The sequence below is a fragment of the Acytostelium subglobosum genome (genome assembly GCF_000787575.1).
Source record: "Acytostelium subglobosum LB1 DNA, scaffold: scaffold7, whole genome shotgun sequence".
NCBI lineage: Eukaryota > Evosea > Eumycetozoa > Acytosteliales > Acytosteliaceae > Acytostelium > Acytostelium subglobosum.
In genome coordinates, this window is record NW_012236526.1 from 754,623 (window position 1) to 776,328 (window position 21,706).

Here is a 21,706-nt window from a genome sequence, read left to right on the forward strand (position 1 = left end):
AATGAAATATACTAAGATTAAATGAATTACATAAACCTAGACTACACTCTAAGTATATCACACTTCACCACATAAATAGTATGTTGTGTTTAGATGTCTACAACAACAACAAGAACAAGAACAGACAGTGTGGTGCGTAGTGTGGTTGCGTGAATGAATGAGAGCTAGAGATACATACAGACAGAGGTGGGGTACATGAAGACCAAACACACTTACCTCACATAACTTTGGTCTATCTATCGAATGTGAGATATATCTCCGGTTGTGGATGTCAATGTCTATGTTAGTTAGTGTGTGAATGAATGTGAATGGGTGTGTTTGAGGTGAAGGATGATGTTGTAGGATTGGAATGAGGGTGGTGTCCTGTGATCACTTAACTTTCGATCAGTGATCATTTCGACTGACCGACCAGTGAGTGAGTGAGGAGTGATCGATTACTTCCTTTCTACTACTAACGAATATAAAACACACACTCTAACAAGTACTTAATTAAATGTATACGAATGGATTGATGTACATGGTTAGAAAAGATTGATTGATTGATTGATTGATTGATTGATTGATTGATTGAATTGAATTGAATGGATGGGATGATGATGACGATGGTTGGTTGGCTCTTAAAGAATACACACTGTCGATGTAGTTGGGTACAATCATTCATTCATTCATTCATTCAATCAATCATTCATTCATACTTATTGTTTGAATATCATATTAATATTAATAATAATACTATTGTTGTGTTGGAGATAAAGAATGATTGACACAGAAATTATTGATGCCATAAGTATGCTCTGGAACAATAAGTTCGAGCTGGCGGAATCAACTTTGAAGAAGAAGGCATCAAGTCATCCAAGATATTCATTACATCATGCTGAGACTATATTCTTGCGATCATTCATTACGGCCGATGTCAACGACACTGAACAGGCATTGGCCAGATTAAAGGATACAAGAGAGATGGCCGAGACCTATATCAAATACCTGGACTCCAACAAACTTCCACCATCCAGCAACCTCATACTAAAGTCCAAAGAGGACTTCAAGAATAGTCTCCTGGATTGCAAGATCGTATGTATTGTCCAGGTTGAGTATCCACCTGTTTCCAAACTAACGATTATGTAATACCAGGTACTTGGAGACTCGTTATACATGATTGCCGTCCTCCAATTGACCAGGGACTACAAGTTCAAGGGTTGCTTCAATATGAGGAGGAGTTGGAAGACGTTTGAGGATGCCTTGTCACAGGTGAAGGATGGCCATAAGTATAATGAGCAGTTGTTGGAGTGTCTACACTTTGGCGTCGGCTTCTTCCTCTATGCAATGTCAATCATACCGCAGAAGTTCTTGCGTCTGGTTGAGTTTGTTGGATTCAAAGCGGACCGCGAGCAAGGCATGCAATACATCAAACATTGTGGTACAAATGGAGGCATCCGAGCACCGTTTGCCAACATGGTCCTATTGTTCAACAACCTACTGTTGCCTCGTGGCCTCTACAATCCTACCAAGCATCTTCGCGAAGCCGAGCTCGTGATCCAGGATAACATGAAGCGATATCCCGAGGGATCATTGTTCCAGGTGATGGCCAGCCACTGTTACCGCAAACAATGCCGTATCGAGGAGGGGCTGGCATGCATGGTCAAGGCCTTGGACAACTGCGCCACCTTCCAGCGTCCGCCATTGATCTACTCATATGAGTTGGCCAACTGCTACGTCATCATGCTGGATTGGCCCAAGGCCATCGAGGTGTTTGAGCGCCTTGTCAAGGAGGAGTCATTCCAGATCCGTGCGCTCTGTGGCCTGCAACTGGCCAGTTGCTACTTTGCCTGCGGCCTACGTAGCAAGGGCGAGGAAGCACTGTCCAAAGTGAAATCCTTTGCCAAGAGGTCGAGCAGCGTCGAGCCAATATGTGTGCGTCAAGCCGCACGCTATGCCCAGAATGGCGGCTACTTCTCAGCCTTTGAGATCATGTACATACGTCGAGACCTCGCCAAGATGGAGAAAGGCAATGCAGAGCGGGTGCTAGAAGCCCTACAGCAGACGGCGTCCAAGTTGAGCGTCCTCAACCCGATACCAATCCCCACCACTGCCAGCAGCAGTGGCAACAGCTTCTTTAGCAAGGCATGGTCGTTTGGCCAGTCCAAGAAGGGCAGCGAGGCCACGCTCAGCACATGTGGAAGCACAAGCGAGATGCTGAACGATCGTATTGCCTACATGATGATGCGTGGCGCCACGCTCAAGAGCATGGACAGGATCGACGAGGCGCTGACCTGCTTTGAGGAGGTGGTCAAGCTACATCCACACGCGATTGAGAAGTTCTACTATCCCTACTGTCTGTACGAGATGAGTGAGAGCCACTTCCATCGCAAGAATCACGAGCAGACACTCGAGTACCTAAAGCGATGCAATGCCATCAGTGGCTACGACTGGGAAGATCCACTCAAGATCCGTCTCCGAGTGACCATGGACCAAATCAAGAAGGATGGTGCAAGTGTCGGAGATGACTGGGGTGAGGAAGATCTTCAATCAGATTCCAGATCAACTCAATAATTGATTGATCGATCTATATGTTTGAAAGTGTAGAACTAGTTAGTCAAATAAATGACCAAGTATATATCAGTCAGGCAATCAATCCATCTAACATTGTCACGAATATGTGTACACAGTATTTGTGTGTCTTTGAGGGAGTGAGTGTGAATGTGATGGGATTCGATGTGGGTCATGTATGTTGGGTCGACCATGAACAGACACACTTATAATAATATTGTTTTGTTGAATGGAATGGGGCGGAGATGAAGGGTTGGTGTTGATTGATAGATGGTGTGTCCTTAGACACTTCCATTCAATCCTTAATTAATGTGAGTGTGAGCAACTCAACTACCAACCCCGTCCACCAATCCCACATCATCCACATCTTCATTCTATCTCTTATCTCCTATTACTACTACTTCTATTCATACACAGATACTTTATTACTACTTAATATCTTTCATTCATTCAATCAATCAAACAAACAAGTTGATATTACCGATCAATCATTCATTATCAATCAAAAGATGGCGGATGACATCACTCCAAATGACAGAAGTAAGATATTTACTTGAACATGAACATGAACATTGAATGACGAACTGACATGAACTATGATCGGTCGATCAATCAATCAATCAGAGGTTGTCAACACTCTACTATATCAAAAGAATCAAGAGAGTATATACTTGGGAGTAGGTGATAAGATTAGTAAGAAGAAGAATAAGAAGCCTAGTAAGAGAATTATATTGATAACAAAGCATAGAGTGATATTTTTGAAGCCTGGACAGTCAAAGGTGAAGAAGGAGACTCACTTTCTGGATATCTTTGAGTTTAGAAGTGCTACACCACAGGAGGCGATATTCATCACGCGCAGCTTCACCTACGGCCTGATCAGCCCCAAGGCCGACGACATTGTCAACGCGCTCCGCACCACCTTCTTCCAGACATTCCCAGGCTGTCCCGATGACGCCCGCTTCAGGATCGAGGTGAAGCCCACCTCGCGTCTGGCCGAGCTGCCCACCAAAGACGTGCCGTGTGGCGGCTTTGTCGAGACCTACAGCTCACTGTGCAACTACTTTGGAATACCGGTGCGTGAGGACATCTGTTGGGACATGGCCAACATCGTCTCACAGCGCAATATCAAGACCTTCAACATCAATGAGATTGAGCAGCCCATCTCCCCAGGCGATGTCAAGGCACTACTTAGTGCTCTCAAATGGAACACCTATTTCAAGTCCATTGTCTTCACAGGGTATGTGTTTGGAATCAAATCAACCTCGATAACTCAATCAATCAATCACTCATACTCCACCTCACAGCAATCAACTTGGAAAGGATCAGCTCACATCTTTGGCCGATGCAATGAAATCAAACTCAACGATCGAGGACCTTTCGTTGGGCAATGCAGGAATCAAGGCAGAGACATTGCCAGTCCTTGCAATGACATTGCAGAATAACAAGAATGTGGCGGTGACCTCGATCGATTTGTCAAACAACCCGATCGAGGACAAGGGCATGCAGGTGTTTGCCAACTATATTGCGGCGTCCAATCGAGGCATTGCCTCGATGAACTTTGCCAACTGTGCCATGGGCAAGTCTGGCATCACCTATTTAACGACGGCACTCAAGAAGAACATCAAGATGCCGCTTACTCTCACCCATCTCGACCTTTCAAACAACAAGATGGACGCCGACGGTAGTGCCTCGCTGTCGGCCTTCCTCGCCAGCCCCAACGCCTTGCGCTCCCTGTGCATTGCCAACACACTGCCAACAATGGAGACTATTGTTGGCGCTTTGGTGCGTGGATGTCTAGAACTCCGTCATCTGGATATCTCTGACAATCGTCTCGCCAAGAAGGACATCCCTCACCTGGTGCGATTCTTTGGCTCATCGTCCACACTCAAGTACATCAACATCAGTAACACAAAGATACCCATCGAACATCTCAAGGAGATCGTCGTATCAATCTCATCAAACCTCTATCTCCAAGATATTGTCTTTGATTGCAAGGTATGTCCACTCAACCATCCACTCACTCGATCACTCAATCGCTCACTCAATCAATCAAACAGGTCAATGAGTTGGGCATTGGAGGAGCACGTCTGTTTGCATCGCTGGCTGATAAGATACCAAACATTCATACATTGGATGTGTCGGAGAATGACTTTTGCGATGAAGGTGTTGCTGTGATATGTGAGGGATTCATCCAGAACACTTCAGTGAGGAAGTTGATATTGAATGGTAACTTTAAGGTATCAAAGACTAAGTCCAGAGCTGCCACAGTCGAGTCTGTTATTGGTCTGCTCGAAGCATCCACGCCACTTGAAGCCCTACACATGACCAATGGCTCAGGCAAGTATCATCTCAAGAATGACTTGCTGCCATTGATATATGCTCTCGCGACCAATGACACACTGGTCGAACTCGACATCACTGGACATCTGATGGGCAACAAGGGTGCCATCGCACTTGGCAAGGCCCTGCAGACGAACAAAGCCCTCCAGACTCTGGTCTGGGATGAGAACGCCACTGGCGTCGTTGGATTCATTGGTTTCACCACTGGACTTGAGCGTAACCTCACTTTGAAGAACATGCCCAAGCCACTCCTGGACATCATGAAGGCATACAGTGAGAGCCCAGTCAGATTATCCAACCTGCTCAAAGACATTGATCACTATATCAACCGCAATCAGAGTCCATTACGTCAATTCCATGACACCAACCAGGGCGGAACGTCAATTGGCTCTACCAATTTGGCATTCTTAGCGAGTGGACAGCAGCAAAACATTGAGAAGTTGCTCAACAAGATCAAGTCTGTTGGAAAGAAGTCCACCGATCCACATCATCTTGTAGTGATCAAGGATGCCGAGAACACCGAGAAAGTTGTTGGAGGCCTGCACCTTGTCAAGGAGTCTGTGCACGCCAGTCTAGAGCTCGAGCTCAACAAGAAGTTGAAAGAGTTTGTCGACGTCGTGGCCGATGTGATCAATCAGAAGAGAGAAGAGATGTTGCAACAGATTGTGCAGACCATGCAAGGCACATTCAAATCATTCGATCAGCAGACGTATAAGCGACTTGCCACTGGAATACAGTATGGCGCCAAGGACTTTGACGAGACCAACATCGAAGAGACACTGGTCAAGGGTGCCGGTGCTGAGATGAGCAACAGGGTGCACGAGTGTTTCATCTCTGCGCTTGAGATTGCATCGGACTACACCTATGAGAAGATTGGCAATGGTCTCGAAGATGCATACCAAGACATCATCCGCGACGATGAGATAAGCATCGGAATGAATGAACGAAGACCTTCGGACGCAATGCCCGAAACACCAACCAAGACAACTCCACAGTTTGCGACACCAGAGAAAACACCAATCTCGTCCACACCAACAACATCCTCTCCTTTGGCCGCTGTGGCGACACCAACACCAACACCCACACCTACCCCAGAGAAGATACCAATAGCAACACCTGTCGTAGTGGCACCAACCCCAGTTCCTACTCCAGCCGCACCAGTAGCAGTCGCCGTGACTGCACCAGCAGCAGCAGCTGTACCAGTAGTAGTCCCCGAGCCAGTCGTCGAGAAACCACCAACTCCCACCAAGGTAGAGAGATCTCCATCAACTGGAAAGGAACAAACAACTACCCCATCAATCCCTCCTGCCTCCACACCTGCACCAGTAGCCGTTCCAAGTGTGGTTGTTCCAGCAAAACCAGTTGAGGAAGTATCTGTGAAACCAGTCCAGACTCCAGCCGTCCCTGACTCCTCTGTATCAGCCCCGTCAACTGTTACAGCTCCCAAGCCATCTCAAGCCCCTGAGTCCATCCCAGACACATCATCTACTCAGAAGGCGGTACCAGCGGCTACCACGGTTCCTGTTACTGCATCAGCTCCAACAACAGTGGCTGTCACACCTGCCGCAACGCCAGCTGTAGTCCCAACAGCATCTGTTGCTGTCACACCTTCAGCCCCGGCAGCTACTCCTGCCACAGTTTCCGCTCCAGTGGTTACTCCCGCCCCCGCTGCACAAGCAACTGCTACCCCGGCCGCTACTCCAGCTGTTACCCCGGCTGCTACCCCTTCAGTTACCCCTGCCGCTGCTCCTGCTTCCATCGCAACCCCTTCTGCTACCCCTGCCGCCCCAGCAGTCGCATCTACTTCTGCCCCGGCTCCAGCCGCTGCTCCTGCCACTACACCTGCAGTTGTTACCCCTGCCGCTGCTATCACACCTGTTGCTGCACCTGTCAATAATACACCAGTTACACCAGCTGCACCAGCCACTGTGTCCCCAGTCGCTACCACTACACCAACACCTGCTGCTACACCAGTCACAAGCCAGGCGGCAGTATCAAAGCCACCATCTACCCCAGCCCCAGCAATACCAACCGTGTCTAAGCCGCCATCAACACCAGCTCCAGCTATTCCCACCACCACAACATCCAAACCACCTTCAACACCAGCTCCAGCTGTCCCGACGTCAGCAGCACAGAAGCCTCCACCCATCACATCAAAGCCACCTGTCGGTGTCAAGCCACAACCACCTCCACAAGCCAACAAACCAACGAATCTGTCATCGGATCCAGCTCCATCATCTGCGACAAGCACAACAACTCCAAGCAATCCAACTGGACCTACTTTCAAACCTGGTATCAAGGTCAATGCTAACCCGGCCTTGGCAGCTGCCATTGCCAGAAACATTGGTGGCGGTGGTCCTCCACCCATCAGGAAGCCTGCCGCACCAGAGCCAACTCCAGAGCCAGCACCCACCACATCCTCCTCTGCACCACCCAAGACTAAGCCACCTGCACCAACCAGAGCATCGATGGCAGTCAAGAAGGGTGGCGCCGATGGTGAGTTATCGGCTGTTCCAGACACCGACTCTGATCAGCTGACTCACCTTACCAAGGGCAGACCACAAGTGGCTCACAAGAGAAAGCCTCCAACTAGAAGACCACGTCCACCCACCGAGTAAGCTGTTACATCATCTAGATGTTTGGCAATATTGTTGTAGTACTATAATTTATCACCTCATACGAATACAAGAATGCATGGTGTTCGCGAAGATGAAGACAAGTTCTTTATTGTGGGGCATCAGGCTTTGGATCAGCCTTCCTGTAGTTAGGGTCATTGGGGCCTCTAGAGAATTTCTTATAATGAGGTCGTTGCTGTTTTCCAGCGATTGGCTGCTGTTGCTGCGGCTGCTCACCTGCCACATCGGGTTGCTGTTGCTGCTGTTGCGGTGGATAAGGTTTCCTGTATCCCTTGTTGTTGTTGTAGGGCTTTTGTTGATGATCATAAGGCTGTTGCTCCTGTTGCTGCTGATATGGCTTCTTGTATCCTCTGTTGAAAGGCCTATGATCCTGCTGTTGCTGTTCATTATATGGCTGTTGAGGCTGTTGCTGATAATATGGCTGTTGGGGCTGTTGCTGTTGCTGATAATAAGGCTGACGTGATGGACCCTGTTGATTGACATATTGCCTTGGATGTTTGTTGTTGTTGTATTCAGTTTGCGCTGGATGATGCCTCTTGTGGCTGTAGTGCTGTCTGTCCTGGGTGGCTGACTGATTGTCCTGTTCATACATCTGTGTGTCTTGTGATCCTTGCACCAAAGGGATGATGGGTTGTTGTTGCTGTGGCTGATTGAAACTGGGCAGGGGTAGTTGAGAGGGATGTGGAGGACTGGGGAACGCATTTTGAGTTGGTTTGAAACGAGCATGATGCGACTGTGACCTCGGCTCTCTGTTGTCGTAATGATTGTTCGACTGTGATTGGACTCCAGTCCTCTCAATGGTTATGCATGGATGGAACTCCAGTTGGGACAGCTGGAATGGTGTGAGATCCTTTCGATTCGCCTCAACAAGCTCCAACACAAACTTCTCCAGTGACTCCATGCAGCCGTCTGCGTACCAGATGCCCTCCTGCTCTGGATCAAAGTGAGGCAGATTCTCATAGATACTATGGAAGACCTTAGGTATGTTCCTTGTCTGTTATAAATGGATACAATAAGTTAGTCAATTGATCTCTTGCACTGTCTACTTCATCTTAACACACATACCACATCGTTGGACAGTGCAATGTTGAATAACAGAGGGAACAAGGGCTGGTCGTTACTCAAAAAGACGTTTGTGACCTTGGGCATTGCAGCAGAGGCAAAGGATGGCGCTCTGCCGTAAGGGTAGTAGTAGGAGTAGTTCTGGACACTCGTGGAAAGGTAGGCTTGGTGCCATAGGACACCCTCCAAGAAACGCTGTGCAGTCTCGCTATCAGTACCAGGCTTCTTGCTTGAGCTCTCCCTTTGCTCCAGCCTTATCTGGATCCTCTTCAAATGATCCGGTGATATCATCGGCAAGTACTTGAGCCACACTGGATGCTGGAGATCTAGCAGAGGCTCGCACAGCATCTGCTTAACCTTGTGTCGTTTCTCGCCTGAGCCCTCTCCGATCAACTCCTCATTGACGTACATCTTGATTGTGTATGTGATCTTGTCGCCAACTGCTATCTCCTCCTCCTCGTAGATTGGTACCAAGTTGATCTTGGTACAGCCATATGCCATTGACATTACGGTGTGAACAATGTTGATAATGTCCACCTTTGGCTTGTAGGTTGATTTCTCATATCTATACAATGATCTCGATGAACTTGGCTTCAATCGCTGGAGGAATGACCAATCCACAATATTGGTCTGCTTGTCTAGCAATGGAGTTGTGCTTTGGTCCTTGCAGTACACGTTCCATACACTCTCAAAGTGGAATCCACTGAGCTTAGGCAGGTAATCAGTGCCATTGAATAGGTTGAGAAAGACAAAGTCACCAACCACGTGTTCTAATTGATTGAATGATTGTCCAAGACAGAGACCAAGTTGTTGAGAGGTAGATGAGGTAGAGTGTCAGAGTCTTGAAATGAATGAGTGAGTAATGAATGAATGTGTTGTCCTACCCATTGAACGTCTTGGAGCTGTCTTGGCCAGCTCTGTCTTGAGTATGTCGCAGTCCATCGCCTTCCTAGTCCTGACCTCTATGATCAGGTGAATTTGTTTGCTAGATGACAAAGCTATGATTGATTGAATGATTGATTGATCGATCGATCCATTATGTTAGGGAGGGATCAGCACTGAGCATGTTGGCATATCTTCAGTGCATCAAATTGATAGTGTACCATAGAGTATCAGGTCAGAGTCTGTTGACACCACGGCAATGTTACGATGCTGTGCATCATCTGGTAGAGTGTTGATGTATTGGAACATCTTCCATTCTCCCTCTCCTTGGGAGTCGGCTGGTGATATGACAACCTTGTTCTAAAGTATGGTATGACATCGAGTGAGTATGTTTGAGATGTAGACTCAGGAGCAGACTAGACTAGACTAGACACTCACAACTGCTAACCTTGGGTTGTCCATTAGCTCCTTGGTGAAATCACGTAGACTGTTCTTGATATCCTCCATCAAGGGTGAGCCTGGTGTGATGAGTGATGGATCAATGCCCATCTTTGACTTCTTTTTCGTCGCTGTTGTTGTCGTTGTTGTATTGTCATCCTTCTCCTTAGATCCATGGAACTCCTTGAGATGCTTCTCTTTTGCAATCTTTAATGATGACTATAATGGTTGTTGATTCAAAGGGTTAATGGTCATGTTGAGTTCGTTGACTCAACTATCTGATCAATGACATACGCCCATTCTTCTCCTTCTCTGTTCTAGAATCTTTGCCCTTGGACCTGGTCCATCAATTGCAATGTATAACTCTGTTGGCTTTGTAATATATACAATCTCCCTTAGCTTCTTGTTCATCTTCTCTATCATCTCTATTGTTGTCGTTGTCGAAGAATGAATGAGGTTGTTAGAGAGATTGATTGAATGATTGAATGATTGATTATTTATGACTTACGTTGTGCATTTGATATGTTTCTTCCACAGACATGAAGTATGTTGTTCAGATCAATCAAGACAACATTGTACTTGAATCTCTGATTAACCGTGATCCTATTACCAAAGTTAGAGTTGATGAATGTGTTCAGTCCACTAATTCCCATCTTGTAAAGCTATTGGTCTTCGTACTCGTTGTACAAATATCAGAATAAGTAGTAATGGTAATATATATAGTAGTGATAGTAACTGTATAGTTGTAAAGCTAATGTAAAAGTGAATGAACCAAAGTCATGTGAACGAAGGGACTTGTACACGAACGATTCGTTTTATTTTGAATTACAACAACATGGGTGGAATGAATTGAATGAACATCGATCATTGGTCTGTCTTGGACCTAGACGCGCCAATCACACTGCCACCACCACTGCTAGCTGCATCACTTGAGTAAATACTGATGATTGAGTCTTGTGCACCAGCACCAAGGATGACACTGTATGGATGGAACTCGAGACTGGTGACAGGACCAATGCGCTGGCCAAGGAATCCTTCATGATACCTGATGGTATTGATCTCATCGCCGGCAAAGTTAAAGATTCGTATCTTTTGGGACAGCGAGCCACAGGCAATGAGCGGCGCGGCATCGTGCACCGCCAGCGACGAGATGAAGCCAAAGTCGGTGTTGAGTATAGTGTTGGACGAGGACTCGTGTCCTTGTTGCCAAAACTTGATCTCGCCACTCGCTGCGCCAGAGATGACAGTTCGCTCGTGACTCGAGGGCATGGCCACGTTGACGATCCATGACTTGTGCTCGCTGAATGTGGACACGCAGCACTGCTTGCTTTGGACTCGCAGGTCAAACAGCTTGACGCAGCCGTCGTCAAAGCCGGCCGCCATCAGAGGCCCACCCTTCTCGTTGGTGAGCGCCGTGACATTGGTGCCGCGTGTCGAGTGAGCATTGATGTCCATGATGCCAAGCTCGCGCTCCACGTCCCACACTCGTATCTTGGAGTCGAACGACTCGACACTGACCATGGCCAGTCCACTGTCGGGCTTCCAATCGAGCACCAGACGACCAATGGCATCGGAACCAGACGTCACGTACTCGGGGAATGCGCGCCACGCGCTGACCATCTTGGAGTTGTAGTCGTACGATCGCCAGACGCGCACCACGCCATCGTTGGCGGCGGTCATCAGCATTCCGTTCTCAAAGTCGTTCATAAGCTTGAGTGAGGTGATGCTGGTGCCGGATGCGTTGCCATTGGCAAAGGCGTTGACACGCGTCGAGTCCTCCCAGTTCCACACGCTTATGGTCTCCTGGCCGTCGGTGCTGATGAGCAGGTTCTCGAATGGGTGGAAGGCCAGCAGTGACACTGGCTGGCCATTGCTCTCGCGCTCCTGGCACACGCTGATCTGCGGGAAGTTCTTTGAAGGGTTCTTGATGACATTCTGCACCGAGTCATGAGCCTCCTGCACAATGTACTGGTTGCGTTTGTGTCTCCATCGTCGCTCGCTCGACTCTGACTCGTATGTGTTGTGCATGATGCGCTTGGTAAAGTATGATGAGCTCCATGCGTAGTAGCCCGAGTACAGCTCGTCGTCATCAAATGGCAGACTAAAGTCGGTAGTCTGCGGCGAAGTGTTTCCACTCGCTCCAGCATTGTTCGCTGCTGAGCCGCCGTCGTTAGCCTGCGACGTGCTCGAGTTCAAACTGATCGATGAGAGATTGGTGGGCAATGTTCCCGACATTGAATGTGAGAGGACAGGCGATGTGACTCGTTGTGGCTGTCCATTGTTGTTGGGCTTTGGCTTCAGTGGTGAGTTTATGATGTTGGCAAACGTGTTCTTGATTGACGAGGCAGACTTGCTGAGGCTAGGGAAGCTGAGCGAGATAGCTGGCTGGTCCTCCTGCGGCATCGATGCCTGAATTCTTTTTACAACAGAGAGTGCTCGCTGAGACACTTGCTCAAAGGGGTCTTGGCACAGGCCCAGCACTCCTTTCCAGATGCACGCGTAGACCGAGCTTTGAGGTGTCTGTGATGTTGACGAAGACAACGTGTTGTTGTCCTCGTCTAGACTTGGTGAGGATAGTGAGTCAACCATCTTTGACGGCACTCTTCGCTTGCTCCTCTTGACCTCCTCCAGTCGTCTGGCCTCCTGTTGCTGTCTGGTTCGCTCTTCCTGCGCAAACTCTTGCGCCACAAACAGGAAGTTTGATTCGTAGCAGCTGACAATGCGTGAGAATGCAACAATGAGCTCCTTGCGTACCATGGGCGAGCAGTCTGATGTGATGACAATGAGTGTCAGACCCAAGTTGAGCTCAATGTTTGTGCGCTGTTCGTTGCCCTCTGCGCCGCCAATGAACTCGCCGATCGCGTACACCACGGCCGCGCGCACCTCGGGACATATGTCGCACAGCAGCAAGCACAGACGCTCATGCGCATTCTCCTTGATGGCCGCGTTCTTGGCCTCCTCAAAGTTCTCCCACATCTTGGCGAGACAGAGCACCATCCAGCGCCTCACCATCGGATCGGGGTCATTGATCTGATTGAGACAGAGTGGCAGCAGATTGCCAATTAGGCATGCGTTCTGTCCAGGTCGGCAGTTGTTGCATATGGTCGACAGGATGAAAGCGGACATTGTTCGCTGGTCCGCCGGCACATTAGTCGAGAGCATCACCGAGATGAAGTATGTGTGTCCATTCTCTTTGATGAGATCCAGCTGACATGACTTGTCCAGCGCCAGGATCTTGGCCCAGATGAACACCAATATGTATCGCAACTCAGCCGAGGGCGACTGCAGCAGCTTTAGGACATAGGGGAACACGCCAACACTCAGCGCAAGGTTGACGGCCCATGTGCCTAGGTCCAGGAACTTGCCCAGCAGCATCAGGGGTCGAAGCCTGTGCGTCTGGCTCAGCAGAACCTGCAGAACGATGGGCAGCTGCTCGGGTGGATCCTTGAACTCATTGCCGCTCTCTAGCCACACCTCGAACGATGTGAGGTGCTCTGAGAAGAATGGGCTGGGCTGGTACTCGGCGTTGGGATTGGCCAAGAGCTTGGGCAGCTGCGAGACTATAAGCTCGACGGCCAGGTCCCATGACTGCCACATCGGGTGCTGATATGTTGGTGGCAGCTTGGGGTAGGACAGTGGCGTGCAGTTGGACGCACGCATGATTCGTTCGGCCAGCAAGTAGTTCCTGAAGAGTGACGCCACCATCATGTCCTGTCTGAACAGCTTCTGAAAGAGTGATCGCGGCAAGACGCTCCAGGCAATCGTGTCGGTCACGGCCGTGAAGATCCAATTCAGTTCTCCGAGAGGCGTGCGACGACTGTTCAGATTGCCAGGCAACTTGTCCACCAGTTCGTGCGTGATGCCCAGCAGTATTGAGTGTGAGCAGAACCACCGCAGCGCCATCTGAATGGGCGTTGTCAGGCATGCCGTGAACATGTCGGCCGGGAACTCGGCATTGGTGGGCAGTATCTCGTTGGCCGAGCATGCAGCCAGCAGTATGCTGTCCTTAAGGTGTGAGAATGCTGGTGGTTGTTGAGGTGGTTGCTGTTGCTGCTGCTGAAGGGGTGGCGCGCCAGAGGATGACGGTGATGTGCTGCCGTTGGCATTGGCGTTGGCGTTGATGAAACGCTCCATCTCCTTCTCGCGCTGCTCTGCAAACTGTTTGAACCAATTGATGACAAGTCCTGCAGCGTTACAATCAAATACATAGATGGACGGCGTTCCCATCCACGACTGCAGCTCGTAAATGGACAGCGGGATGTATTGAGTGTAGTTGCGATTGAACACCCAGAGCTCGCCGTTGTTTGTGGGACGCGGAACGCCGTGTCCGTTGAAGTGGAAGAGCACACGCTCGTCCTTGGCATTCCTGCGCAATGATTGGCACAGCTTCTTGACATCCTCGATCGTTGGGTCGAGACACTGCTTGTATCTCGCCTTGGGCTGCCATTTCTCGTACTGCTCCTGCAGAGTCTTACCAATGAGATCCAGTGCCTTTTGAGGTGGTTGTGAGCTGGCTGGATCGATCCAGCACTCAAGTCGCGCGCATGGATATGTCTTTATCACATCAGGTGGGGTCGACACCAATGTTCAAACAAAGTACCAATGCAACACTGACAGTCTTCATCTATTGGTTGTCAGTCAGTATCGTTTCGTTCTTTCATTGATTGATTGATCGATCATGATGACCTACTCTTTCCCTCATACGCCATTTGGCAACAAGGGTTGTACGATGTTGATCTGGTGTTGCATTATCTTTATGTCTGTCCTCAGCAAAGTATGACTTTGACTTGTTCTGCTCACTCTTCTTCCTTATATGACCCTTGCCATGTGTATGTATATGTTGATGTTGTTGTTGTTGTTGAGGCTGTAGTTGTGGCTGTAGTTGTGGCTGTTGTTGTTGTTGTTGTGGATGTGATGAGTTTATTATATTACTTGTGCCTTTGATAGTGTTGCTGTTGCTACTGCCACTGTTGCTACTCATGTTAACAAGGTTGTTGTTTGTTTGAATGTTTGTCCTCTTGTCGTCTCTGTGCTGTGTTGTTCTTCTTTGTTGTATATCTATCTATATTTCTTTCTATTCTATCTATCTCTATGTACACATATATAATAATAATAATCAATCTAATTATAACAATAACTCATAGCACAAAGGAGATTCTCACTTTGAAACGATTTTTGGAACATGAGCTGGCTCCAATCTTTGTTTGAAAATAGTCTGGGGTTTGAATGAGATGCACGCAAAACAAGATGACATCATTCTCCAACAAAGAGGTGGAGAAGACAAAGAGAGATATATATAGTATTATCTTTATCGATCGTAATTAATGAATGATTAGAGTGAGAGTGATATTGATGAATGATTACAAGGAGAAGAAGATGTTGAGTGAACCACATTGCAGTCCCATTGATGAATCTCTGTCGGCACCAACGATTAGATCTTTCTTGCCATCGCTGTTGATGTCGGCCATGACCATCTTGAATCCGAATCGGCTGTCCTTCTGCTTGTTGTTAAAGTATGAACCACCGTCGACAGTGGAGACCAAGCGGGAGGAGCCGTCCTTGGGACTGGTGTGCATCGATGTGCTGAGCTGGTACGTGTACACTGCGCCCGATCCCGTGTCCAGGTTGTCGGTCCACAGTGGCGCGCCAATGTAGAGTGAGGGCGACAATGGGCCCTTGGGGCCGCTAAAGTCAAAGAGGAAGCTGGCGCCAAAGCGGGAGAACATGGTGTCTCCGCCAATGTCCAGCAGCGAGGACACGTCGGCCATGCTGACGGCGCCCGAGAGTGTGGTGAACTCGATTACGACGACCTGGCCGACTTGGGGCTCGGTTTCGGTGCCACGTGTGGGGAGTGCCACGACGAGGAGGGGCTCCTGCATGCCGAGGAAGGCGCCGTCCACAACATCAAAGTTGTAGCCGAGCTTGTCGTACTTGTAGTGACCAGTCAGCGTGAACTTGGGCACGACAGCAAACTCGTTGTTGGCTCCAGATGTGAAACCGGTAATCTTACCCATGTCCATGTCGGTGCCGCTGGGGAAGTGGAATGTTGGGCTTCCAACCAGCAACATGCTGTTGCCGTTGGTGCTGTTGGTGACGGCGACGTGGTAGCCGAACCACTCAAAGTCGTTGGTACCGTTGACGATGTAGTCGCTGTTCTGCTCGACGGTCATGGCCCACTGGTTGGAGCGAGCGTCGGACGAGTAGAACACGGCGACCTTGCCGCGCTGGTCTCCGCCGCCGGCGGCGGTGGGCATGCCGAGGATGAGGTCGTCGTGGCCGTCGCCGTTGCAGTCACCGGTGAAGAGCATCTGACCGGCCTGGTCCTGGAAGTCGTCGCCAGAGATGATGAGTGGGGTGGCGGCAAGATGGTAGGTCTCGCCAGAGAGCTCACCGAGGTAGATGTACACCTTGCCCTGGTAGTTGAGCTCGGCGTTTCCACTGGATGGCGCGCCGACCACGAGGTCCAGAACGCCATCAAGGTTGAAGTCGACAACTACGGTGCTCCAGCCGAAGCGGGCGTGTATCTCTGTGCCGCAGACCATTCCGTTGGCGACCTTGCTGATCTCAAACTCACCAGAGTTGACAAACTGTGTGCTGTTCTTCTCGCCGAGGATGATGTAGTAGACACAACCAGTCTGCATGGCGCCAGGGGCTCCGTCGCCTGGTGCAGAGACAACAATATCGTCGGCACCATCACCGTTCAAGTCGACGGCAACGAGCTCGCGACCAAAGTATGAGTAGGGGGTGTTGCTAAAGATGATGGAGAAGTTGGCCTCGACCTCGTGGGCACGGTCCACAGTGTGGAACTGGAAGTTGTCTTCGAGACCTAGCTCCTGCTGGAGCTCCTTAGCGTTTTGGAACTTGAAGGTGTAGCCACCGTTGCCGTTCTCATCGATGCTGACGTGGTCCATGGCGGCCATGGTCAGCTTGTCGGCGACGATCTGGTTCAGCTTCTGAGCCTGTGCCAGTTCCTCCAAGTGCTCAAAGTCGTGGACAACGTTTGGCGAGATGGAGCCGTTGATGGGGGCGGGGTCGATCAGACAGAAGTTACCAATGGTGTTGCCCTCCATCCAGCCCATGAGCACGGGCCAGCAGTAGCTGGTCCACACGGCCATGTCGTCGAGACCACCGTTGAAGTAGTCCTGGTAGTGGTCCACGAGGAAGGGCGACTTGCCTGCGATCTCGGGGTAGAGGAACTTGCCTCCGGTCTTCACACCCATGGCACCGGCAAACAGCTCCGAGTTACATTTGACGACGAGTGCGGTCTCGGTCACCTTGGTGTAGTTCATCTGGAAGTAGATCTCCTTGACGTCGGCGACGGGCACGTACCACTCGTCTCTCAAGAAGTCCAAGTTGTAGTTGTAGGCCAGCACAAACTCACCGCCTGCGTCGGCGTTGGAGTGTGCCACGTCGTAGGTTCCATTGAAGTCCTGACCGGCCATCGATGCGATCAGGCCATTCTTAATACCCTGGATCGAGTGCCATGATATATCAGCCACCTGATGTGACATCACACCAAGCATAAACACAGCCAAACGCTGTCCATCCTCATTCCATGGCTTCTCATACTTCTTCAACAAGTACTCTGTGGCATTTCTCAAGAAGGGTGGCTATGTTGGGTAGAGACGAACACGTCAGATGTATTAATATCTTGAAAAGGTGTCGTTGACTTTCCGGACTACTTACCCAATGAGCTGCTTCAGACTCGTCGCCAAAGCCTCCACAGTTGTATCCCCAGTCCGGGAAGGCAGTGCCAGCTTGGAATGAGGCCAAGTTATTCAGGATCATCTGCGAGTATTGAGGATACTCTTTGGAAATAGGGAATGGATTGGTGGGGGCAAAGGGGGTTAGCCATATGCACACTCAACTTTGTGATTCGTGATGATCAAATCCAAATCAAAATCACCAAGTTGATCGGACAATGTGTGAGATGGGGGTGAGTGTGTGGTGCGAGCTTACCTTGGAAACTGGAGAAATTGTAGGCCCTTCTGCCTACTTCATTGTGAGTGGTCATTCCACAAGCATCTACTTGATTGCTTTGCAGCACTAGTCCGATGTTGGCCACTGTGATTGTCAGTGCAACAACCAACATCATCATCTGATGTTGTTGAACCATTCTATTGTTGTTTTTGTTGTTGCTGCTGTTGCTGCTTATTTATTATTATTATTATTTGTTGTTATTATTTACAGTACTATACTCATAATATATATATATAAATAGTAGTAATAGTAATAGTAGTAGGATATGATATGATAGAGATAATGGATAATTATTAGTAAGGTGTATGTAAGATAGGAAGGATCAATGTATTATTGTTGTTGTTGATGTTGTTGTTGGTGTTTAGACCCAAGAATGATGTAGGTAGGTGTAACAGGCATGGAAAAGTAGTTAAATACTGAAGAGAGAGAAGGAAGAGGTGATGATGGAGGGGTTGATCAACCCTCACACAAATGGAATGAAGTGTGTAAGAGTGTGTGTGTTGAAGTGTGTTGTGTGTGGTCGGTTTGAGTGTGAATGAGTGTGTAGGAGATGGAACGAATGGACGGATGTTTGATTGATGTGCTTGTTGCGAAGTACCAAACGAAGTGATCAATTTGGATTATGTTGTTGTTGTTGTTGTTTTATCACTATGACATGATAACTCTGCCTTTTGTGTGTTGCGATGAAGTATGATAGATAGATACTAGTTTGATGTCAGAGACGACCATGGACCTATCCAAACACAGCAACCACAACAAGATACAACAATATACATATGTGATGGAACCGAACGGATCTTAGATGAACATAGCTTCTAGAGGCAACGAACAAACAAATGTGTAGCATACGCAATATTGCTTCATTGCAACAACAGAACAACATAATGCACAACCGCGAGTGAGGTGCACCATTGGGAACCAACAACCATACCATCATAACATAATGATGCAAAGAGTGTGTGCGTGTCAATTTCAAAAAGAGGAAATTTCCAAATCTAGACTGATGGCGAGTGTCACCAATGTCAATACAAATATAAATATGTTATTACATACCAATGAATGAATGAATGCAATGAATGAAATGCAATGACTATCTGTACAACTACAACTACAACTACTAGATTAAATACAATAAAAGTGATAAAGGGAGGGTAACAACGAGATTGATAGATAGTTGTTCAACTTTAATGTGTGTGGTCATTATGATTGCGGCTGATCGGATACATGATTTGCGTGTGACAGCCAACCACACTCCCACTCCTGGGTCACACATAATTAGGTTCCACAAGAAGAAAATTGGTGAGTCCAAGTACCACCTCTCTATCACTACCTTCAATACAAGTAGATAGATGGGACCGATCACCCCTAAAGCAAATAAGATTCTTTGCTGGTTTTGCTCTTTGGGCAGGCACTGGGGGGTTGAAGGAAGAAGTGGTGAGTCCTTGATCTAGGCCTAAGACGTTCGGGGACCACCAAAAAAGTTTTGTAAATATCGAGTTGTGTTCCTCTCTTTAGGATCATTCCAACTCAATTTCACTTCCACTGCTGCGAAGAGATACACACACAACACCACTTAATGGGTAAATTGCATCATCCATGGATAATTATCTCGTAAGAGCTAATATCTCTATTCCTATGCATACATATTCATTCATTCGTTCAGGTTTGACAAGACCACCTAATCTATTGTTATTGGTGGATGGTATATATTTGTCAAAATTGTTGCCAATATTGTACTTGATTATATATAATAACAACGACAACATCCTGATAAATGGTCCAGGAATTAATCATCAACTTTGATGGAGTTGCCACTAGATTGATTGATTGATTGAATGAATGATCCTATTTTGATTGGATCACTGTGGTGAATACACATAGGGGTGGTGGAATGGTTCAGTTTGAAAGTCAAAAGGCAGGAGGAAGGAAGTGCGCTGGGATTGATTGAGGAGAGGATATTGATTCTCCGATTCCACCCTTTAGTGATGATTAAGATGATGTGTTATTGATTGGATTAATTATACGTATAACAAAGTCATTGACTGACAAACTCTATAATGTTGTGCTTCATAATCTACATTTTTAATACACAACAAAAATCTCGCACGAAACTGATTGAATTGCATCAGTTTGCATTCTTTTGATAATGATTTCCTCCATCCTTCCATTTTCAAAAGTGGATGATCATAACAATAATGTTAGTTAGTGGTACCACTCAAATTGATTGGATTTATAATTATAATATTATTTATTCGGATCGCTTCACTATTTGCCATTAGAAGGGGGGTCTAATCCTACTACAAAGATGAAGTCTTAAGAATGATTAGGCAATGTAGGTTGGGTGGTGAATATGACTTAAACCTCACTCGATCAGGAGAGGTCAGAGGTCAGGAGGTAGCATATAATGGTGTCTGGATTCTCTCCTCTCTCCTCCAGAGTGGGTATGGTAATAATAATCATATCCACTTCCAACACACTACAACTACTTACTCTTAATCTCCTTCTAATATTAATGAACGGAAAGGTATAGTATGGTATGGTATTCTCTGGCATGATGTGGAATGGTAGGGTATGGTATGGAAGGGTCCCATTCAGAGGGAACAAACTGATTAAGAATATTAAAGAGGTTACCAATGTGCCCTTCCCATATACTCATCGAATATTAAAATCAGTTGGTGATGGCGATCAGGAAGCCAATTCAACTTACATTGTTACTCTATCATTCCTTCAAATTCTCCTACTACATCCATACTTAATTATATATTATTTGTGAACAATTAATATAAATTATTTATTCATTCATTCAAATACAATCATTCAATCAATCAATTAATCAATAAATCAAACATATCATTAATCACATGTGAACGTTCATGTAGCCAGGCTTGGACCATTAACAAGAAATGAGCAATTCAACTGAAATGCAATCCTTTCGAAAGTATCCGATGCATCCTTTGAGAGCGAGTGTCAGACAGATGAACGTATTGCTCTGACTACTACACACACACACACACACACACTTATAGACAAGATTGACACACACACATCTTAAGGGTTGTTGTGTAGTGTGTTGGTCAGTCTCATTCAAATGATAGTGAACAACAACATCTTTGTTAACTAAAATAGGACCCAAAGATTGTTTCTTATGGACATCTGGTTTTCCCTCAAATGGCAAGAAGAGGACATGTTTGTATCCAGATTGTGTCTGTCTTTACAACAACAAACACACACACTTTCACTACACCTTATATACTCGTACCTCGTAGACATTCAGGTCTGTCTCTCAGCTAAAGTGCCGCCACATTTCATGACTAGCCACGACCAATCTAAGGTTCCAAGCTTCCGAGGTTGCACTCTCCCACACACACAGACATGCCAAGTTCACCAAACACAGAGGTATAACTTGAAGATGGATGTCCAATGTTTATCATTTTAAATAGAGATATAGATAGAGATAGAGATAGTTAGTTGTGTTGTACATACATATATATAGAGATAGAAATTATATAGATAATATTTTTAAGATGCCTTCTGGATGTAGTAAGATTGGACTGATAATCGTTGCGATTATCTTCCCTCCACTGGCTGCTTTGATTGCAGTTGGTTGCTCAGGCCACTTCTGGCTCAACATTTTGTTGACAATCCTTGGTTGGATTCCAGGTCAGTATTAATTATCGGCTCATTATCAAACATCAATATTAATATTAATCAATTCTCTATTCTATTCTATACTCTACTCCATTTTTACAACTTTTATAGGTGTTATCCATGCCTTGTACCTCATCCTGTCTCACAAGCACTATGGTGGAAAACACTAGCAA

General features: G+C 47.3%; 5 protein-coding genes across 5 annotated transcripts; 3 read left to right on the top strand and 2 right to left on the bottom strand.

Moving 5' to 3' along the window:
- Positions 1-789: 789 nt before the first annotated feature.
- SAMD00019534_041870 (hypothetical protein) lies at positions 790-2,550 on the top strand (the record flags this gene model as incomplete). The annotated part of the gene is made up of 2 exons (XM_012900692.1): positions 790-1,071; positions 1,132-2,550. The coding sequence occupies 2 exons, from the start codon at positions 790-792 to the stop codon at positions 2,548-2,550; spliced, it is 1,701 nt and encodes a 566-aa protein (XP_012756146.1).
- A 506-nt stretch (positions 2,551-3,056) lies between these two features.
- Positions 3,057-7,505, top strand: SAMD00019534_041880 (hypothetical protein; the record flags this gene model as incomplete). Its single annotated transcript, XM_012900693.1, has 4 exons — positions 3,057-3,087; positions 3,172-3,784; positions 3,852-4,542; positions 4,605-7,505. 4 exons carry the CDS (start codon positions 3,057-3,059, stop codon positions 7,503-7,505), a joined length of 4,236 nt encoding a protein of 1,411 aa, XP_012756147.1.
- A 106-nt stretch (positions 7,506-7,611) lies between these two features.
- On the bottom strand, positions 7,612-10,558 carry SAMD00019534_041890 (hypothetical protein; the record flags this gene model as incomplete). Its single annotated transcript, XM_012900694.1, has 8 exons — positions 7,612-8,011; positions 8,114-8,517; positions 8,589-9,355; positions 9,470-9,583; positions 9,689-9,827; positions 9,906-10,124; positions 10,200-10,330; positions 10,414-10,558. The coding sequence occupies 8 exons, from the start codon at positions 10,556-10,558 to the stop codon at positions 7,612-7,614; spliced, it is 2,319 nt and encodes a 772-aa protein (XP_012756148.1).
- Positions 10,559-15,271: 4,713 nt separating this feature from the next.
- Positions 15,272-17,961, bottom strand: SAMD00019534_041900 (hypothetical protein; the record flags this gene model as incomplete). The annotated part of the gene is made up of 3 exons (XM_012900695.1): positions 15,272-17,515; positions 17,592-17,713; positions 17,865-17,961. Coding segments are annotated over 3 exons (2,463 nt in total), but the record flags the coding sequence as incomplete, so codon positions are not given.
- A 3,442-nt stretch (positions 17,962-21,403) lies between these two features.
- SAMD00019534_041910 (hypothetical protein) lies at positions 21,404-21,682 on the top strand (the record flags this gene model as incomplete). The annotated part of the gene is made up of 2 exons (XM_012900696.1): positions 21,404-21,545; positions 21,645-21,682. Coding segments are annotated over 2 exons (180 nt in total), but the record flags the coding sequence as incomplete, so codon positions are not given.
- Between the last annotated feature and the right edge of the window lie 24 nt (positions 21,683-21,706).